Raw genomic sequence first — 18,909 nt, 5'->3', positions numbered from 1 at the left:
GTGGGATGCGAGCAAAGCAGTGATGAGGGGCTTTCTAATACAGAAAAACAGTTTCCTGAAAAGAAAGAAAGAGAAGAAAAAGGAGGAAATCCTGAAATATCTCATGGAAAATGAGAAGAACTTGATCGCAAAACCAGAGGATTTGCAAATCAAGAACAATATAAAGATGTTGCAGACGCAGTTTTCCACGTTGGTAAATCAGGAAATAGAATGGAAAATAAAACAAATGAGACAAAAGAATTTTGAATTGGCAAACAAAACAGGAAAATTGTTAGCTTGGCAATTGTGGAAACGTCAAAATCAAAATACAATTAATAAAATTAAAACGGAAGAAGGATTGACGGAAGATCCAAAGGAAATAAGGAAATCCTTTCAAAAATTTTACAGAGGTTTATACAGCAAAGGAAAGGAGGAAGGTGGGAAAATCAAAGATTATCTGGATAAACGTAAATTGAAACAAATACCAGAAAAGGAAAGGAGGAAATTAAATGCTTCGATAACAATACAAGAAATACAAAATGCAATGAAGAGAATGAAAAGGGAAAGCTCCAGGACCAGGTGGGCTTTCAGCAAAATATTATAAAATATTAAATGGACAATTGGCACCAGTTCTAGCAGAAGTGATGAATAATATTCTTGAAGGAGGAAAGATTCCGAATACGTGGAAAGAAGGTTATATAACATTGATTCCGAAACCAGGTTCAGATGGCTTAGATGTGAAAAATTACAGCCCAATATCACTATTGAATAATGATTACAAGCTTTTTGCAGATATAATGGCAAGGAGATTGAAAGAGATCTTAAATGAGATAATACATAAAGATAATACATTCCTTCCTGGTTGACAGCTAAAAGACAATGTCAGACATATTATAGATGTAATAGAATATCTGGAGACCAGGATTGATAAATCTGCGATATTGATGTTTATAGATGCAGAAAAGGCTTTTGATAATATCTCTTGGCAGTTTATGAAGAAGAATCTGGAATCGATGGGAGTAGGAGGATCTTTCCTGAATGGAATTGAAGCGATATACTCTGAGCAAAGAGCGAAATTGATAATAAATAATGTTTTGACGGAATATTTTGAAATCACAAAAGGTACTAGACAAGGATGTCCATTATCACCATTATTGTTCATCACGGTCCTGGGGGTATTGAACAGATTAAGAGATGTTTCAGCGATCAAAGGTGTCAAAGTTGGTGCAAAAGAGTTTAAATTGAAGGCCTTTGCGGACGATTTAGTTTTAACTCTGGAAAACCCCAGTGAAAGTGTTGTAGAAGCTATAGAAGAAATTGAGAGATTTGGACAGTTGGCAGGATTTAAATTAAATAGACAGAAAACAAAAATGGTGGTTAAGAATATGAAGATGGAAGAAAAGGAAAAATTACAACAGAAATATGGAATCGTAGTGGCGAAAAAAGTACAATATTTGGGAATATGGATGACAGCAAAAATATTAATCTATTTAATGACAATTTATGAACCAGTGTGGAAGGAGATAAAGAAAGATTTAGAAATATGGAATAGAATGAAGTTGACAAGGATGGTGAATTTTATCATATGTGGTGGACATGCGAAAAAGTTAAAAGATTTTGGGAAATGATATATAATGAACTGAGAAAGATTTTTAGATACACTTTTCCCAAAAAACCGGAGGCTTTTCTATTAGGACTTATAGGAGAGGGCATTGTAAAAGGAGATGAAATATTATTTATGTATGCGACAACCGTGGCTAGGACCTTATTAGCCCAAAAATGGAAAACTCAGGAGTTACTGACGATTGAGGAGTGGCAGACAAAAATGATGGACTATGCGGAATTAGCAAGACTGACTTGCAGGATCCGAAATCAGGGAGTCAAGGTTCCAAAAGGATTGGAGTAAATTTGTGGACTATATGGAGAGGAACTGTAGAAGTTTAAAGACACTTGCAGGACTGAAATATATCCTACGAATTGACTTTAAGTATATAGGATGAAGGAACTGCGAGATAAGAGTGGGTACGAAAACCGACTGAGGGGAAGGAGGGAAGTCAAAGCTCGGCAGAGCAAAGAAGTAAAATAGTTGAATAGAGGTTAAAAGGAGGAAATTTTGTGTTTATTGTGTGTGGTTGTGTTTGTTGTTTGATGTTTAATGTTTCGTTATTGTTTAATGTGGTTTATTTGAAAATTTAATAAATTGTTTTGGAAAAACAAAAGTTTTGGATTTTTTCATAGTTGTTCCTTACACCAACTTTATATTGGTGTAGTGAACCGTCTGCAGAAAAGGGCACAGAGCAGCCTGGAGCCCTCCAAATGTTTTGGACTACAACTCTCATCAACTCCTGTCAGCGTGGCCAGTGGTCAAGGATGATGGGATTTGTAGTCCCAAACATCTGGCGGGTGCTGAGTTATAGAAAGTAGAAATAGGAAGATTTTCATATTTCACATACAGGTATTTGCTTTTCCCTTGTTTGTTTGACCTTCTGAGTATTTCTAGAATCAGGAGAGCTACCCATAATGATGTTAGCACTGGTTCTCGGTGCACATTCAGATACAGAAAGTGATCACAGATAAGCAATGTCCCAGCTCCCCTTTTCTCAGTTTTAGAAAGCTACAACTGTTGCACAACAAATGATCATAGCCTTGCAGAGAGATGCCAGTGATGTTCAGATTTCATGTGCGTAATGGCTCAGGAAGGGATTTGGGGGCTTGCCTTGAACAGTCTCCCTTCATTGCTTTTTGAACTGCTTTTCTGAATTTCTGTTGCTTCACAGCACATTGCCAACTACATCTGTGGGATCCAGACCATTGGGCACCGAGTGATCGTCTCAGATGTCCAAGAGAGCTTCATCTGGGTGCGCTACAAGAGGAATGAGAACCAGCTGATCATTTTTGCAGATGACACCCACCCCCGCTGGGTCACCACTGGCTGCCTCCTCGACTACGACACAGTGGCTGGGGCTGACAAATTTGGCAACATCTGTGTGGTAAGTCAGCCTGAAGGCAGCCAGGAAACTCCTGGGGCTCATTTGAGAACTGCCCTGCTGTCATTTTGATTCCCTGATGCGGGAGATGACAGTAAAACTCCAGCTTTTTGCTTTTGCTAAGCACCATTTAGCTGGTGGCCTGAGACCTTTCTCCCACACCCACATGCTACTGTTATGGGGGGGGGGTGGCAACTTCCTCTGGATACTCTTCTGCCAAAGTGTACACCTTGTGACTGTCTTGTTAATGAAGACATACGTTTGGTTGCTCTCCTTTTGTGGCCTGGGTCACACATCACAGTCAGCCCACAGCTAAAAACAGACTGCGGATTTATGTGGTTGTGTTGGTGCATGCTGCTGAAAAGTTCTTGCTCTGCTTCTCTCCTGCTGCTGCTGCGACGGCTTGTTGTGACTTCCAGACCTCAGCCTGTTGGTTTGTTTGCTCCCAACAAGCACAGACAACGAGTCAAGAACAAACCTTGACTAACTCTCATGGTTTGTTTGGGGAGAAACATGCTGTGAACCCAGGTTGGAGCACTCATTATGGTTTGATATGACATGCAGCGTGTTTGCTGGCTTAGGCTTTTTCTGAATTCATGCTTGCAACACCTTCCAGTTATTCCCATTTGCCATTAAGGCCACACGTGAGTTTGACACTCTTGATGCCTCCTTCTGTAGGTACGGCTGCCACCCAACACAAATGATGAGGTAGACGAGGACCCAACTGGAAACAAGGCGTTGTGGGATAGAGGCCTTCTTAATGGGGCTTCTCAAAAGGTAACTTTGGTGTAGGGAAGGGGGTGCTTCCTCAGGTGAGAAACTGGAGTTCACTGGTTATTTATTAACTTCATTACCTGCCTTTTTCTGGAACCGGCAACTTCCTTTTTAAGAATATATAAATCAATGCATAAATCTACTGATAAAAAATATGTTACGGTGAATTGGTTTTTAAAAGCGAGTATCCCTATGGAATTAATAACAAGACTGTCTGCCGGTTGGAGCCTGAAAGGGCTTTTGAAATTAACTTCTGTGTCTACATAAATGCAGTGTGGAGCAGAGTTAAACCCCTGCATAGAGTGAAATTGTACTCCTGTGATCAAGCAGATGCCTTTGGAGTTTTGTAATTAGGGTTGTTTGTAGTTGTTTTTCATGCACAAAGGAATGGAGATTTTTAAAAAATTCACAGAAAAATCTCTTCCCGTGTTCATGAAATGCTATAACATGCTACAGGCAAAACTCTTGTGATTTCCCCCTACTCTGTTTTGAGAAGTTCCTGGGAACAGGAGGGACAGTTTCCCTTTCCAATAGGGGAACACTGGACCCCTGTTAGTTAAATGAAAGTTGAAACAGTATGGGGGAGAAACAAGCCAGGACAACTGACCCCATGTAATTGTTGAGCAGTATAGGGAGTATGGGAGTGCAGGTGGCGCTGTGGGTTAAACCACAGAGCCTAGGGCTTGCCTATCAGAAGGTCGGCAGTTCGAATCCCTGCGATGGGGTGAGCTCCCGTTGCACGGTCCCAGCTCCTGCCAACCTAGCAGTTCGAAAGCACGGCAAAGTGCAAGTAGATAAATAGGGACCGCTACAGCGGGAGGTAAACGGCGTTTCCATGTGCTGCTCTGGTTTGCCAGAAGTGGCTTTGTCATGCTGGCCACATGACCTGGAAGCTATACGCCGGCTCCCTCAGCCAATAATGCGAGATGAGAGCTGCAACCCCAGAGTTGGTCACGACTGGACCTAATGGTCAGGGGTCCCTTTACCTTTTATAGGGAGTATGAAGTGATTCAGGTTTGCTTAAAAGTTTTGCAAATATTTGAAATGCCTTCTGAGGTTCATAGCACCCCTGTTACTGTAGGAGAGGTAACCCTCCTACACAATTTTATTTTTTACACTTATCTATCTGCTTTTGGAGTCCAAGGTCCTAGCAGGAAGTAAATTTTAATACATATTTCAACAGTCCTCCTGTTTTAGGGGGGGGGGGTAATTTAGTTGACACTTCATTTTAGAAATGTGAAATACTGCCCAGATGAAATACTGGGTTCATAATGGAAGGGGTCCAATGTACTCCAGTAGCCTAATAGCAGCTCCCATTACACATAGGATATCACTGTTGCAAGTTTGCATTATAAGTGTGTTTAGAAATGTCCTCACCAACCGCTGGAAGTGATAAATGTAGGTTTTCTTTGATGGAAATGAGATTGTCTGGATTTAATGCATTATCTTAGGTCACCTGCTGAAGTCTTGCTTGTCTTACTTTCAGGCAGAGGTGATTATGAACTACCATGTAGGGGAAACAGTCCTGTCCCTGCAGAAGACGACTCTAATCCCCGGAGGCTCTGAATCTCTTGTCTACACAACCTTATCCGGGGGCATTGGCATTCTGGTCCCATTTACATCACATGAGGTAGGAAGTTCTTGTATGATGGAAATATTAAGAGTTGTTCATCTACCTAGTGCAGCAGGAGCACTTAATGCCCTATGGTAGTGACAGTGAGTTATGGGAGGATGGAAGACAAAGCTGAAAGGGAGGGGAGGCTATGCCACTCCCTGCCCACATTTGGCCTCTTGGCTCTTCCTTGTGTGGATCAGAAATTGATCTGCTTTAATGCACGTACTGAGCTTGGCTGCTGTTGGACCTCCTGAGCTGCCTATGGCTCTCTTTGCTCTCTGTATGTCTCTCCCCCCCCCTGCATACACTTATACATGGCAATATAATGTACCCTGAAAACCTTTGCTGACACAGGTGACGCCCACATTTGCCAGTTGGCTCTGCCCATGAAGCATGACCGAAATTTTATTGCATGACAGAATGAAGCAGAGCTAAAAAGGAGTCTGTCTGGGGCCACAGTTCTGTTGATCTCCCTTCCCCAAAATGAATGCATGCCAGCTTGCAGAGGGCTCACTCTCTCTTTAGGACAGGGGTCAGCAACCTTTTTCAGCCGTGGGCCGGTCCACCGTCCTTCAGACCATGTGGTGGGCTGGACTATATTTTGGGGGGGGGAATGTACAAATTCCTATGCCCCACAAATAACCCAGAGGTGTATTTTAAATAAAAGGACACATTCTACTCATGTAAAAACATGCTGATTCCTGGACCGTCCATGGGCCGGATTGAGAAGGCGATTGCCCCCGGGCCTTATGTTGCCTACTCCTGCTCTAGGAGGTTTGTTCAGGTGACGTGTTGTCAACCAGTGTACCAATCACAGCTGCTGCTCTTCTCAGTTCTGGCACCGGGTGTGGCCTGACACTGCTGCTTCCAGCTGTTTCCCTTTCCCTTTGATGTCGCTCTCTGCTCTTTTCAGGATCATGACTTCTTCCAACATGTTGAGATGCATCTGAGGTCTGAACACCCTCCTCTCTGTGGACGAGACCACCTCAGCTTCCGCTCCTATTACTTCCCAGTGAAGGTAGGCTGAGTTTGTGGGTCTCTGCTACGTGTCCATCATATGCTAGTAAGCATATGCTTATGGGTAAAAGTTGCCAATGTGAAGGAAGGCCAAATTTCCCCCTGCATTTTATGCTTTGGTCAGAGCATCTGCTGAGGTTTCTGGAACGGCTTTTCCAGGACAGGGTTCTGCTTGCTAAGAAGGGTAATCAGCAATGGGGCTACGTGATTCTCTTACTTTTTCTTTTTCACCATCTGGGTGGTTTGTCTGAATGGACATTTATCCTTTCTAAGTGATATGTATAGATTTCAAGCCCCCTCCCCAGGATTCCCTATTGCAATTATCCCTGGTGATGGTTGCATCCCATTAGAACTGACCTAGGTATCAAGGTGGGTCTACTTTTTTCTTGCGAAACCATGTGTTTCTCTTGGGTCACCTGTACATCATGGATAGGGCAGCACTGTCCATGGTGTCAGAATTCGGTTTCTGCCCCCCCCCCCAATATGAATCTGCATTTCAGGAAATGCTTCTGTGACAATGAGGAGTCGTGCAGCAGGTTATTTTTGCATTAGCACTGTTAAGTTCATTTCCAGACTGCAGCATTATCAGTGTAGCTCTAAACCTGCAAATCCACCACATTGCCAAGCCCTGGGGTGATCTTGAGCAAGACAAAATAAAAAAATTCCTTCAGTAGCACCTTAAAGACCAACTAAGTTTATATTTTGGTATGAGCTTTCGTGTGCATGCACACTTCTTCAGATACACAGAAGTGTGCATGCACACGAAAGCTCATACCAAAATATAAACTTAGTTGGTCTTTAAGGTGCTACTGAAGGAATTTTTTTATTTTGCTTCGACTCAGACCAACACGGCTACCTACCTGTAACTTGAGCAAGACAGTTCTAGTTTTTTGTGCCGCCCCCCCCCCATTATATGGACTTGTGGACACCTTCATTTTTCACTTTTAGGCAAATGTCTGCTGAACACCTGTATTTTTTTAAAGAGAGAATTTGCTTTTATTCATTCTGACTCCTATGGAGAACCTTTGGGCACTGTTTGCCTCTTGTTCTGTGTGCTTTGGGTCTGCTTTCTATGCTTGAGCCCATTCCCTCCTTTGTTCCATGTGCTACAGCTTCTAAAATAGCCCCCCTTTCTCTTGCTAGAATGTCATTGATGGGGATCTGTGTGAGCAGTTCAACTCCATGGAGCCCAACAAGCAGAAGAACGTGTCTAAAGAGCTGGACAGGACCCCACCAGAGGTGTCCAAGAAGCTAGAGGACATCCGCACCCGCTATGCTTTCTGAGAGGGGCCTCTTCAGGGACGTGGCTGGGGCTCCTGTTCCGAAGATGTTTCGAAGGGTATGAGCTTTTTTGGCCAGTTGCTCCCACTTTGGTACTCGCGTTCTTCCTGCGACTTGAAAGTCCAACCATGTCATCAACCTGCCAGGAGTCAGTCAGGTTCTCCCAAGTGGCAAGGCCTCCCCTTTCAGGTGTGTTTCTGGCTCCACCCTTTTTACAGACAGTTTGGGTGCTGCACCCACTACCAACCTGCCCTTGGACAAGGCCCTGGTGCCCTTTCCTTGTCAAGTGAGCTAGCTAGATGAAGTCCCCTTTTCTGAGTTTGTAAGATCTGAGCACAGGGATGTTAGGACTCCTCCTCTTCCATTGGCCAGTGTCTGGGAAGCCTTGTGGGCGTGGCTGGTGTAATTTTTCCATCCTGCAGTTTTTATCTCTGTGTTTGTAAATATAGTCTTGTACCAAGTTAGCCTTTTGTCTGTTGAAGAGATGGCCTGTGTGAATCTGGCCATAGATTTTTCTTTAATAAAACCCAGCATCTGGATTAAAGGTTGGCTGACAAACCTGTTTGGTGACTTCTCTCATGAATTTTACCTGCTCCTGCGGACAAGAGCTAGGGAGCAGCTCTGCCAATCGAACATTAAATTCATTCATTATCCTTTTGGCTGCAGAGGAAAGCCACGTTTCCCTGCACTTGCAGTGTCTAGTATTAGGCTCTGTATTTCTCTGGAGATCTTATTCTCCATTTACTCTGCTGTGGAAGACTTGTTCAGCCCTCTTAGGAGGTTTATGCTTAAGTTCTGGAATTGCCTCCCAACCTACCCTACCCTAGCCCTTCAGGGAAAATAACGTTGCTGTTATGTTTACTTTCCTCAAAAGAAAACCTTTTGCACTTCCTCCCTCCGAGCCGCTCTTGGGGCTGCATTACATGTGAGTGACAGATCTCTTTGTTTCTATGGTGGGCTGACTACTTGTGTTAAAAGTAATGTACAGGGGTTTGATTCATCTCAGTCAGCCTGGCCCAATAGTCAGGGATAATGGGAGCTGTAGCAAATACTTGGAGGGCACAGGTTCACGACCTCTGGAGGACAGAGTGCAGATGTCTGTAGAACTTGTGACTGGCTGCAGCTCCTAAATGCAGATACTTGCTTGCAGAGATACAAATGCCCTTCAGATATTACGGGGACCAGGTGTTTAGTTCAAAATGTGCTGGCTTCTGAGAGATCAGTGTCATGGCTTTTAATAGTCGTGACCTCAGAGATGGAGTCTGTTTTCCCTCTCAATAACTGGGTTCTGGGAGCTGTTGGTGACTTTGCAGGGAATCCTTACCTAAGATTCTGTATTGGGAAAGCGTGCTTTGGGTACCTTTAGTTGAGGTCCAGCTAGAAATACAGTGGAACTGGTAGCACTGCCCCTTGGTGGAATGGGCACTTGGCTGATTAGGCTGCAGAGAACTTGTGAGCAGTATTTTATTTAAGCCCAAAGCCAGGTGAATTTTAGATCTAGAAATTGGGCCAGGCTTTCTGGGCCTCTTTCAAGAGTTTCCTGGTGCTTCAGGTAGGTTTCGTTTCAAATGTCTTCACTGAACAATTACTTTAAAGTGCTATTTCTCCTTCCCTGTATGGATGTGGGAGTTCTGGATTGGATCCAGTAGAACTAAGCAAATTCTCATCAGCTGAAAATCTCTTTATCTTTTGGCTTTGGGTAGGCTCTGACATGCTATTATGTCAAACTGCCACACTGGATCATCTGTCTCCAAGAAAAGGAGACCCCATCAGAAGGGAACCAGCAGCCAGTGAGGGATTGCGGAAAAGGGAGCTGTGTCTGGTTGGGAAGAGTCTTGCCCTCTTAGACAAGGCCAGAGTGGAGCAGTGTGTAGCCTTGGGAGGACTGCTGCTGCCCAGCTCCCTCACTAAGGTAGGGGCTGTTGGAGAAGCCTAACACAGCCCAGCCTTGAAATGGTTCAGTGATTAGAGGTGGGGATTGATGTGAAGGGCAGCTGTCAGTGACAAAGACTGTGGTAAAGATTGCTGTGGGGAAGAACTATCTTCTATGCTGCTATAGTGGAAGCTACAGAAATAATACCCCTCAGACATCACCTTTGTTGTTTAAGCACATACACAAGCACACTTTGATACTAAGCAGCTCTTTAGATTCTATGGGCATGGAAATGCTGGTTTCTTGCTACAAGGCGCTGGAATTATGCAAATGGCTGTGAGAAGAGGGTTGGGGATTGATGCACTGACTGGCACTGAAATTGACAATGCTGCCCAGCTCCTTTCTCCTAGTCAGGGGCTGGGGCTTTAAAGACACAGCATTAGAACAAGAAAAGCCCCAGAAGGCTAAAAAACAACAACACATGTTTTTTGCTTTCCATTTGAGAAGATAACAGAGAGAGGCAGCTGTTGAGTGCTACGGTACCTCCACTGTTGGAGGCAGCGTGCTTCTGAATACCAGTTGCTGGGAATCACACGAGGAGTTTCTAGTGTGCTCTGCTTTTGAGTTTCCTACAGGCATCTGCTTTGTCTCTGCCAGAGCGGGATGGGCCTTTGCTACAATCCAGCAGGCTCTTCTTATGCTCGTCTGAAATACGCCTTAAGAAATCTCTCTAAGAACCCCTTCTAGGCTAGAACTATAGAAGATGGTGCTTTCTTTGTTTTAAAAAAATACACTCACCTTTCCATTTCTGTAACCATAAATTCAGAATTGGAATGGTTGCGACAAATGTGTGTTAACATTTATGCTGATTCCAGGAGGGTTACAGGTAGGAAAACCACCTGTGGATGTTTTGTGCCTGGCCTGAAGAAACAACTGCTTTGTTCCTCTTAAGCGCAGGAGAGTAAGAATGGGTGGGATGGGGTAGAACAAATTTGCGTTAATTACAGTACAACTTTTATTAATACTGGAATCTTCACAGTGCATTCGTTACTTGTAGCAGTGACTATTTTAAATGAAGGAAGAAGGGAGAGGATAATTAACTTTAAGAATGAAAGAGGGCGGTTGGGTAAGGCCAGGGCTGCTAGCAGGGGTGGGGGGCGGGGTGGGTAGGGGAAATAAATTAGAAAAAAAGAACAAGTTAACAGCACCAGAATAGTTAACATCAGTTGAGAGAGACATTTTAAAGGTTTTTTTTTTCTCTGTACAAAAAAAATGAAAAATAAAAAGCAAAATGCAAACATTTCTCACGCATTGTCACTGTTGTCATTTCTGGCCATGACAGGGAGGAGGGGGGCACCCACAGGAAGGTTGGTTGGTTAGAAACTAAACTGTTATTACTACGACAGTATAAGAGTTAAGGAGGCTACAACGTGACACCCACGCAAGCGCACATAAGACGTCTGGGCTGTGGGGAGGGGTGGAGGGGATTGCTGTGGCTCTATGTACAACAACGACAACACCAGGCCCTGCTATGCCTTGCAGCGGCTAAGGATGGGGAGACGGGAGGGATCCAGCAAGAGGGAGCAGGCACAGTTGTGCTTTCTCAGAGGTTTCTAGGCTCCCCAGCCCTTGCAAGGGGCCTTGAGTTGGCTGGTTTGGCCACCTCGTGTATTCACCACCGCTGTGCTTTGCTCGTGCTTCACCACACAACACTCTACACTATGCAGAACTGTGCTCTCTCTCTACTTTAGAAAGGGTTGCTGTCCACCGTGCTGCTGCTATGAGAAACTTGGTGGCATTTCTCTTGGAATAACTGTCACAAGCCCATCTTTCATTTTTTTTCTTTGCATGGGTAAGCTCTGCACTCGAATGCCTGGCCAGTCCAAAGACAAAGGAAGCCCCTAATGTCTAGCATGAGCTCTGCCTCCCCTACTTTAGCTACCCCGTATGTGCTACATCTGTGCTGTTCAGTGATCCTTGGATACTCAACAATCCCAGGAGAGAAAAGCAAGACATGCTCATTCTTGAGCCCAACAAACACAAAAGGTGGAGGTTATGCAGCAGGGGCCGTTTAAGGGACCCTCATTTGTCAAGGAAGCTTGATCTGTAAAGCATGAGACTCATAACCCAGGCCCCATGTTGGACAAAAAAATTATGCATTGCAAAGGGTTGGACTAGATGACCCTCATGGTCCCTTCCAACTCTACAATTCTCTGATTCCTAGTCAAGCACAGGGAAAGGCCTCTCCCTCTTTCCCTCTCACCTTAGACCTTAATTCCCAGCCACCGACTTTCCCCATCACTTTCTCTTTCTTTCAAGACTGTCCCCTTTCCCAACATCACTTTCCATTCGCCAACAGTCGATTTCTAGACTTTCTGGGACAATATCAGGCTGAGCACAAGGTAGAGCCAAGTCTCTTGCACTCTCCAGATCTGGGTATAAGCAGTTGTTAAACAGTTGCATTACATAACTAATATAAATAAACTATGAATTTATCCAAACCCTTAACAAGTTGTTTCTGCAGGGCAGAATAGGCAGGTACGTTCCAAATTTGGGGGGCAGGTGGAAGTAAGCAAACAGCGTAAAAAGGTGATAGGCACAATTTGTATGTATGTTCCTTCTGACTACCTGGCTTGCTTGCTCTAAACTCCAGCCCTGCTGAACTCTTAACTCCCATCAGGCCCAGAAGTTGGCCTAGCCCATGGTCAGCATCGATGGGAGTCTTAATAACATTGGAAGGTGAAAGGTTCTCCATTCCTGGCCTGAAACAGTGAGAAATGTGGATATTCTTACAGCAGCTGCATGGCCCAAGCTGGAGCTGCAATCCAAAATGGGGGAAGCTGAGTGATGATGCTGTGCATTCAACTCATGCTCCTTCAGCTCCAAGCACAGAGGAAACAGCTGTGCTGAATATTCATCTGTTTATAGATCTAGAGGCCAAAACCAGAAGAAGGGAGCTGGTCTGTTTCTGTAAATCCCCTCTGCCCCCATTTTAAAGCCTGCTTGTGGCAATTCTTTCCTCACTTTCTGCTGGGGCACTTTTTTTAACAGCAATGGGCTCTAATTTCATGAGCAGGTCAGGGTGAATTGGGGAGTCGTACCATGAATGGGATGTGGTTAACCGTATATCAGACCTGGCTAAGTAGTAGCAACATCGCCAAAGGTAAATGAACGAACCAAGAGGGTTGGTTCAGCTATTTCCTTCTCTGCATATACTTTTTACCCCTTTCAAAGTATCCACCCAATATTGACAAAATGGGGCCCCTTTTGATGCTGTTAGAAGAGGTGCCCTGCCACACACTCTCAGATTTAGTCATAACCATGCCCATACCTGGCCAAGACCCAGCACTCCACCTAACTCAGCCTTGCCTAACACTGCTTGGCAGAAGCCTCCCACAACAAAGATTTTTCTATTCTTATTTGGAGATGCCAACAGTTGGACCTGGGACCTTCTGCATGCCAAGCAGGTGCTCTACCACTCCGCTACAGCCTTTCCAGTGACACCAGAACTTGTGAGCATCAGTTTGACAACCTTTGGCCTTGCCAGATGGTTGTAGGAGAATTCAAGAGCAGACACCCTTGGTCTTTGCACACACCCTGCTTTCAAAACCCTCTAAGGTTACCAGAGTCCTCCACTACCATCGACAAAAAGCCTTCTTTTAGCCCATATCCACTTAGCTACAGCTATTCCAGAGCAACAGCTGTCCACCTTCACCTTTCCATCACTGCCAATTCTGCTCCCTCCAACCCACCTTCAAGGGAGAACCATAGCCACTGCTCTTACCAAAAGGTTCAAGCCCAGTCCTGAAGTGGCACTGAGGGCAGGTCAACAGCAGCCCAACCCTCGGCCTCTCAGATTGCAGAGCTCCTAGCCCACTTGGGACGAGAGCACAATCCTCTTCCCGAATATAACCAACCTGCCCACTCTGCTCCCAGTAGAGCCACGGAGGCCGGTAAGTCTGTGGCTGCGACTCAGCCTCTTGTTTGGGGGGGGGGATTGGGCCCTCCTGCCTGGTGACAAGCCTGTAGGTTGTCCACTCCCTGCCCCTTGCACCCCCTCCTCCAGCTGCGCATTTGGGATCCACCTGGGAACACAAGACAGGCTTCCGGGATTGTTCATGGGGTGTTAACTGCTGCTTGTAAAGTCTTTCTTGAAGTAGCTGATACAAACAGATGGCAAACAGAAAATAACTGGAAAGAGAGACAGACAGACAGACAGCTGTGAAGGAAGGATTCAGCACAGGACTAACTGCATTTTTTTGTCCGGAAGAGGTGGGTGCTCTCTAGGAACAGCAGCCTCCATTTCTTTGTCATATGCAAGTGTGTGTAGTTTATACTAAGAACACTGTAGCTGCTAGATCCAGTTCAGGTTTTCACTCCTCCCCGATAATTGTGGAGCAAGGGAATAGCCTTCCTCCTTGTGGCAGCAGCAGCAACCGGTCTCTGCAGGACAGGATGAAGGAAGGTGCAGGAAGGGAAAGGATACCTGGACAGGGCAGCAGATGGAAAAACAATGTGTATAAAAGAGGCTCCAAAACCAGTTCAGTGCCAGGCTGTGCCCGTGCAGGTTTGTTAACAAAGGCGTATAGATTAGTCTCCTTTCTAGACTGACACGATCTCCATAAAGTGGCTTTGCCTTTTGTGGTTCATTTACTTCTCTTCCATTTCCCCTGGTTTAGTCCTGACTGGTTGCTCTCCAGCCGCAGGGTGGGCACTGAGCAGGCGCTGGGGAAGAGTCCATCACAAAAACCGGGGTGCTGACCTGTCATTGGTGATGGTCCTGCGAAGGCGCACCCCACGCCGGATGGCCACCAGCATGTCTTCTGCCGGAGGGTCGCTGGAGGCCGCCGGGGGAGGAGTGGGTGTCTCTTCCCCGGGACCAAGGGCAGAGACCCCCGTGGGGAAGGGAAACTGGCCCTCGCCAAGGGCATGGGCACTGGCCACCAGCTCCCCAATCTTCTCCACCAGGCTATGCCGGTTGGCTGCCAGCTGCTGCTCCTCCTCCTCGGTGGAGAGGTGCTTCCCGGCGTACACAGAGATCTCCATCACGTTGCTGCCCCAGGCGGTGTTTGGCAGGCTTAGCCTCTTGGGCGAGGCTTTGGCAAAGTCCATGGCGCTTGGTGAGGCATCATCAGTGTAGAACACACATTCCTCGCTGCCCACCCGGGTGGGGCCGGTGTACCCAGGAGAGTCAGGCACTGTCGGCGTCTTGACAGGGACGATGGGGGGTCTGATGGGAATGGGGCCAGCGTTGGAGAGGGTTCGGCGCACCGTGGGCTTGGTGGAAGGTGTGCGGCGGATGGTGGCCACCCCTGGCGTGGTGCCAGTGGGCAGGGCAGTGCCGGTGGGCAGGCCAGCGGTAGAAGCAGGCCGCTTGGTCTGGATCATGCGCCGGTAATTCTGGGCAATGTTGCTGTTTCGAGGGATAGTTGAGGATTTGTCAAATTCGGTCTGGCTCTCCCCTTCCATGTCGCCGTTCACGGAATAGCAGTCGTAATCTGAGCCTGTGGAGGCGACAGATGGACAGGGTGGGTGTCAGCATTCTCAGTTGGCAGGTGCAGCACAGCCAAGCAGCCACTGCTGCACAACACTCTCCACTGTAAGAGACCTTTCATACATATATATTTTGATTCCGTTAATGTTTCATTGATATATATAACCTGTGTCTATTTTAGTTGTAAGCTGCTTTGAATCCCATCGGGGGGAGGGGGAGGCAAGTTATAGAAAAATATAATAACAACAATGTATGCCACCCTAAAAATATTTATCATTAAACTGGGCAACCACATTAAGTAAAATGCCACACACACCCCTTCCCTGGCTGCCAAGAAGCCCATTGGCAGAGATACCTTGCGAGGGGATGGTGTCCTCAGAGCAGGAAGGAGTGGTGGTTTGTGTGCTGTAGCCGCTGGAGTACTGCAGGGAGTCCCGGCTACTCTTCTGGTGCTCAAGACTCAGGCCTCGGGTCAGCACCATGGCCAGGTCACTTGCGGCTGGGGACACCTCCTCCCCATGCTGATGGAGAAACAAAATGGGGTGGGGTGGGGAATGAGAGGTGTGATGAGCTGGTCTCAAGCAAATGGCGCCCTGAACTGTAGGAGAGGACACCATGTGTGTGCCTGGGGCCAGGTCAACTACACCCAAAGGTCAGAAAACATTAATGGAAAGCAAGTGGAGATGGGGAGATAGGAGAATGATCAAGTTATCTCATTCCCCAAAACTATGTTGGCCATGAACACAACACCTGCAGCGGGCAAGCAGCTGGTGCCATGAGGGTGGTTAGCCTGGATCTCTCCCAGGCTAACACGCCTGCCCCAATTCCACATGCACCCCATGAGCCCCTCATCATTTGTAGCTCTGCTCAAGACAGGACATGCAAAGAATTCCAATTTCTTTTGTGTGGACTGGGGGGCGCACGCGGCTGAAGTGAGGGGGCTTTGTGGGGCAGAGGCAAGGTGGAAGTGGGATGAGGAAAGTGGCACCTAAGGGCAGAGGCCAGCTCTGGCTATTCCCCAGTGACTCACATACAGCAACTGGTGAGAGGAGGCATCACGTCTGCCAGGCTCACTCAAGCTGGTCCCTGACCAAACATATGAAGTACAGTGGTACCTCGGTTTATGAACACAATTGGTTCCGGAAGTCTGTTCATAAACTGAAGCGTTCATAAACTGAAGCGAACTTTCCCATTGAAAGTAATGGAAAGTGGATTAATCTGTTCCAGACGGGTCCACGGAGTACTTGAACTGAAGCGTTCATAAACTGAAGTGAACTTTCCCATTGAAAGTAATGGAAAGTGAATTAATCCGTTCCAGATGGGTCCGCGGCATTCGTAAACCGGAAATTCGTAAACCAAGGTGTTCATAAACCGAGGTTCCACTGTATAAGCAACAGACATGCATCAATCAATTCCTCCAGGGCTCCACAGCCCCATCAGGGCAAAGGGCTACACAGGAAGCTGCTGGCATGTGATGGCATGCTGGGGGTGGCAATTTTTCACAATTCATATGAGCAAAACCCATCAACTGCAAAACACTTCTCTGAGAGAACTTCCTCAGCTCAAGGATGCCAGTTGCTACCTGGATAAATCTCCTCCTGAAACAAGACATGCAGAGGAGGCCCGGGTCTTCTCCTCCAGGGAGTTGCCTCTCTCCTAGCTAAGGTTTGGGACATTATGACACTCCCATTTTGACACTATACCTTGGCAGCAATGGAGGCCGGGGACATGCGGGGCCTGGAGCCTTCCTCCAAGCTGATTCCTTGGTATACCAGGCTGGTGGAGCCCAGCTCAGCTTCACGGAGATGCTCTACGCGGTCCTTCCTTCGCTGCAGTGTGCTTACCACCGGCTGTTCATAGAGGCCAGCCTTGGACCAATCCTGCAAAATCCAAGAGGAGAGGGGTAGTACGGCACAGCTGGGGCCCCAACATCGGGCACAGCAGTGCAAAGTCAGGTGAGTATGGAATAGGACAGAAATGGATGGAGAGGGATTGGGCAAGGGGGTGGGGAGAGAGGAATTGGCAAAAGGGCCACCCCAGGGCAAAGAGCAGGGGTTGTGGCAATCACAAAATGGCTCTGCCACCATTTTGCTCTGTTGGGCTGGTGACGGAGAAATCCCCTCTTGGCTTAAAAAGGGTTTCAACAAAGACAGGAAAGGTGGAGGCACCAGGCCAGAAGGGTGCCTGCTTCCTTTTAAAAGTGTGGGCTGCTTCCCCAAGACCTTGAAGCAGCCATGGTAGATTGTACCTCCAACAATATGTGTCCCCCACCCCACTGGAATCCCAATTCTCTCGCTCTCCTCAAACACATTTTCTGGAAAAAGTCAGGTGAATACATCTTCCCTCTTACGGAAAGTGCTATATAAATACTGAGAGTTCAAAACACAGCACATTCAGTTCTGCGCGATCCATACAATGGTCCTGAAAGGCAGACTGCTGTCTAAATGCACTCAGTGAGCTCATGGCTGATCTGAGAATGGAAGGAGGACTTCTGGGCCAGGACTGTTCTCAGCCTCTTCCCCCCCCCCCCCGCAACACCACTTCGCTCACACCAAGCCCTACGTGGTGTTTGTGTATGGGAAGCAGTTCCCGCCCCAACACAGGGAGATGGCAGCACAGGGATATTGCAGAGACTTGGGGGGGGGGGCAGGCAAGTCAGCTGAGGGGAAATAGTTCATATTCTGCCATCCCAAAGCTGTCCTGATGCAGTCTTCCTGTGTTCAGGAAGCAGGAAGGAGCACTTCCTGTTTCCAGAGCACTTTGATGTGCTCACAATGCCAGTGTGCAAGGGGAAAGAACGGCTGCTTCAGATGACCTGATGGGTTTGATCTGGGGCCACTTATCCCTGGGGCTTCATGCTGATGGGAGCCTTTGCTAGCTGCACCAGAAATGCTGGGGTGGGAGCTTGGCTGGGATCAACTATTGAGCATATTAAATGATGCATAAAAAACCCCAAAACAGAACGTGCAGAACAGAGGCTCTTGCTCCTGAGTGACCTCTGCAGCATCACCTCCATTGCTTTCCAGAGGGGAATCCATAGGCTGCTGCTGGAAGATAAGGCTTGGAGCTACATGGGTCCAGAGCCAACAGAGCCACAGAAGGCTCCTGTTCCAGCTCTGGAGCAGCTGACTCCCCTGGTAAAGGTCTCAGAAACGGACACACCACAATATACACACCAGGCTAAGGCTTCTTCTGGAGCTTCCTTCAGTCCTGGCCACATGAGCTACATTCAGGGGTTTCCACTGAAACACAGTAAGAAACCACGGTGAAGAGAACCCAGAGCCCACGCATGACCGCTGCACACCCAGCCAACCTGCAGGGGGTGGGAAGGGGGCAGCCCGTGGCAACCGGCTGGGCAGAGCTGCAGAGGAAGCCAGAATCACACTGGAATCATCAAGCCAGGGCAAAAAAAAAATGACAACCATCAAAAAGCCAAGAGCCAAAAGCCAGCCAACAAGGTGGGACCGGGAGCAGAAATGGTGGAGGAAGAAGAGGAGGAGAGGGAGGCGGCAACCAGAGGAGCATGAGGTGGTGATGTCCATTTCCCAAAAGGTTTGTGACATGCTAAAGCCCTGCAGTGCATCAGCCACTAGGTGGGGTGCGTATCCCAGGATCCTGGGTGGGTGATGGGTGGGTGGGTGGGAAGGATGTTGCCGATTTGCGAGTCACCTTCCGGCCGCCTGACCATGCCCCGGGGGCAGAGCTAGAACTGACCGAGGTTGGGGAGTTGCATTCGCTAACAGACTGGCAGGTTTCTGAGGCCTCGGACGATGCGGAGCTGGAGGACTTCTGCCATGCCCAAAGTCCAAAGGTCAGCAGGAGCAAAACAGACATATGGGAGAGAAGGGAGAGAAGAGACCTGGTTAAGCAGCTGGTGGAGGGAAAGCAG

The 18,909-nt window shown here is 47.2% G+C and overlaps 2 protein-coding genes across 9 annotated transcripts in view; one reads left to right on the top strand and one right to left on the bottom strand.

Moving 5' to 3' along the window:
• The window catches only part of SF3B3 (splicing factor 3b subunit 3), a 35,292-nt gene extending 27,081 nt beyond the window's left edge, over positions 1-8,211 (top strand). For all 4 annotated transcript variants that reach the window (XM_035120225.2, XM_035120226.2, XM_035120224.2 and 1 more), the window contains exons 22-26: positions 2,757-2,969; positions 3,645-3,743; positions 5,227-5,370; positions 6,269-6,373; positions 7,516-8,211. In XM_035120225.2, the coding sequence (XP_034976116.2) occupies positions 2,757-2,969; positions 3,645-3,743; positions 5,227-5,370; positions 6,269-6,373; positions 7,516-7,656 (702 nt within the window). In that variant the 3' untranslated portion in view covers positions 7,657-8,211. The remainder of the gene's footprint in view (positions 1-2,756; positions 2,970-3,644; positions 3,744-5,226; positions 5,371-6,268; positions 6,374-7,515) is intronic.
• A 2,984-nt stretch (positions 8,212-11,195) lies between these two features.
• The window catches only part of MTSS2 (MTSS I-BAR domain containing 2), a 62,279-nt gene continuing 54,565 nt past the window's right edge, over positions 11,196-18,909 (bottom strand). For 2 of the 5 annotated variants that reach the window (XM_035120227.2, XM_035120228.2), the window contains 5 exons: positions 18,735-18,809; positions 18,197-18,262; positions 16,724-16,900; positions 15,376-15,541; positions 11,196-15,030 (listed from right to left, as the gene is read on the bottom strand). In XM_035120227.2, coding sequence (XP_034976118.2) covers positions 14,267-15,030; positions 15,376-15,541; positions 16,724-16,900; positions 18,197-18,262; positions 18,735-18,809 — 1,248 coding nt within the window. In that variant the 3' untranslated portion in view covers positions 11,196-14,266. The remainder of the gene's footprint in view (positions 15,031-15,375; positions 15,542-16,723; positions 16,901-18,196; positions 18,263-18,734; positions 18,810-18,909) is intronic. The other 3 variants (XM_035120229.2, XM_035120231.2, XM_035120230.2) reach the window with 2 other exon arrangements.

This window comes from Zootoca vivipara, chromosome 6, assembly GCF_963506605.1.
Source record: "Zootoca vivipara chromosome 6, rZooViv1.1, whole genome shotgun sequence".
Lineage (NCBI taxonomy): Eukaryota > Metazoa > Chordata > Lepidosauria > Squamata > Lacertidae > Zootoca > Zootoca vivipara.
Note: the sequence above shows the minus strand (reverse complement) of the source record. Positions and strands in the feature narration are given on the sequence as shown.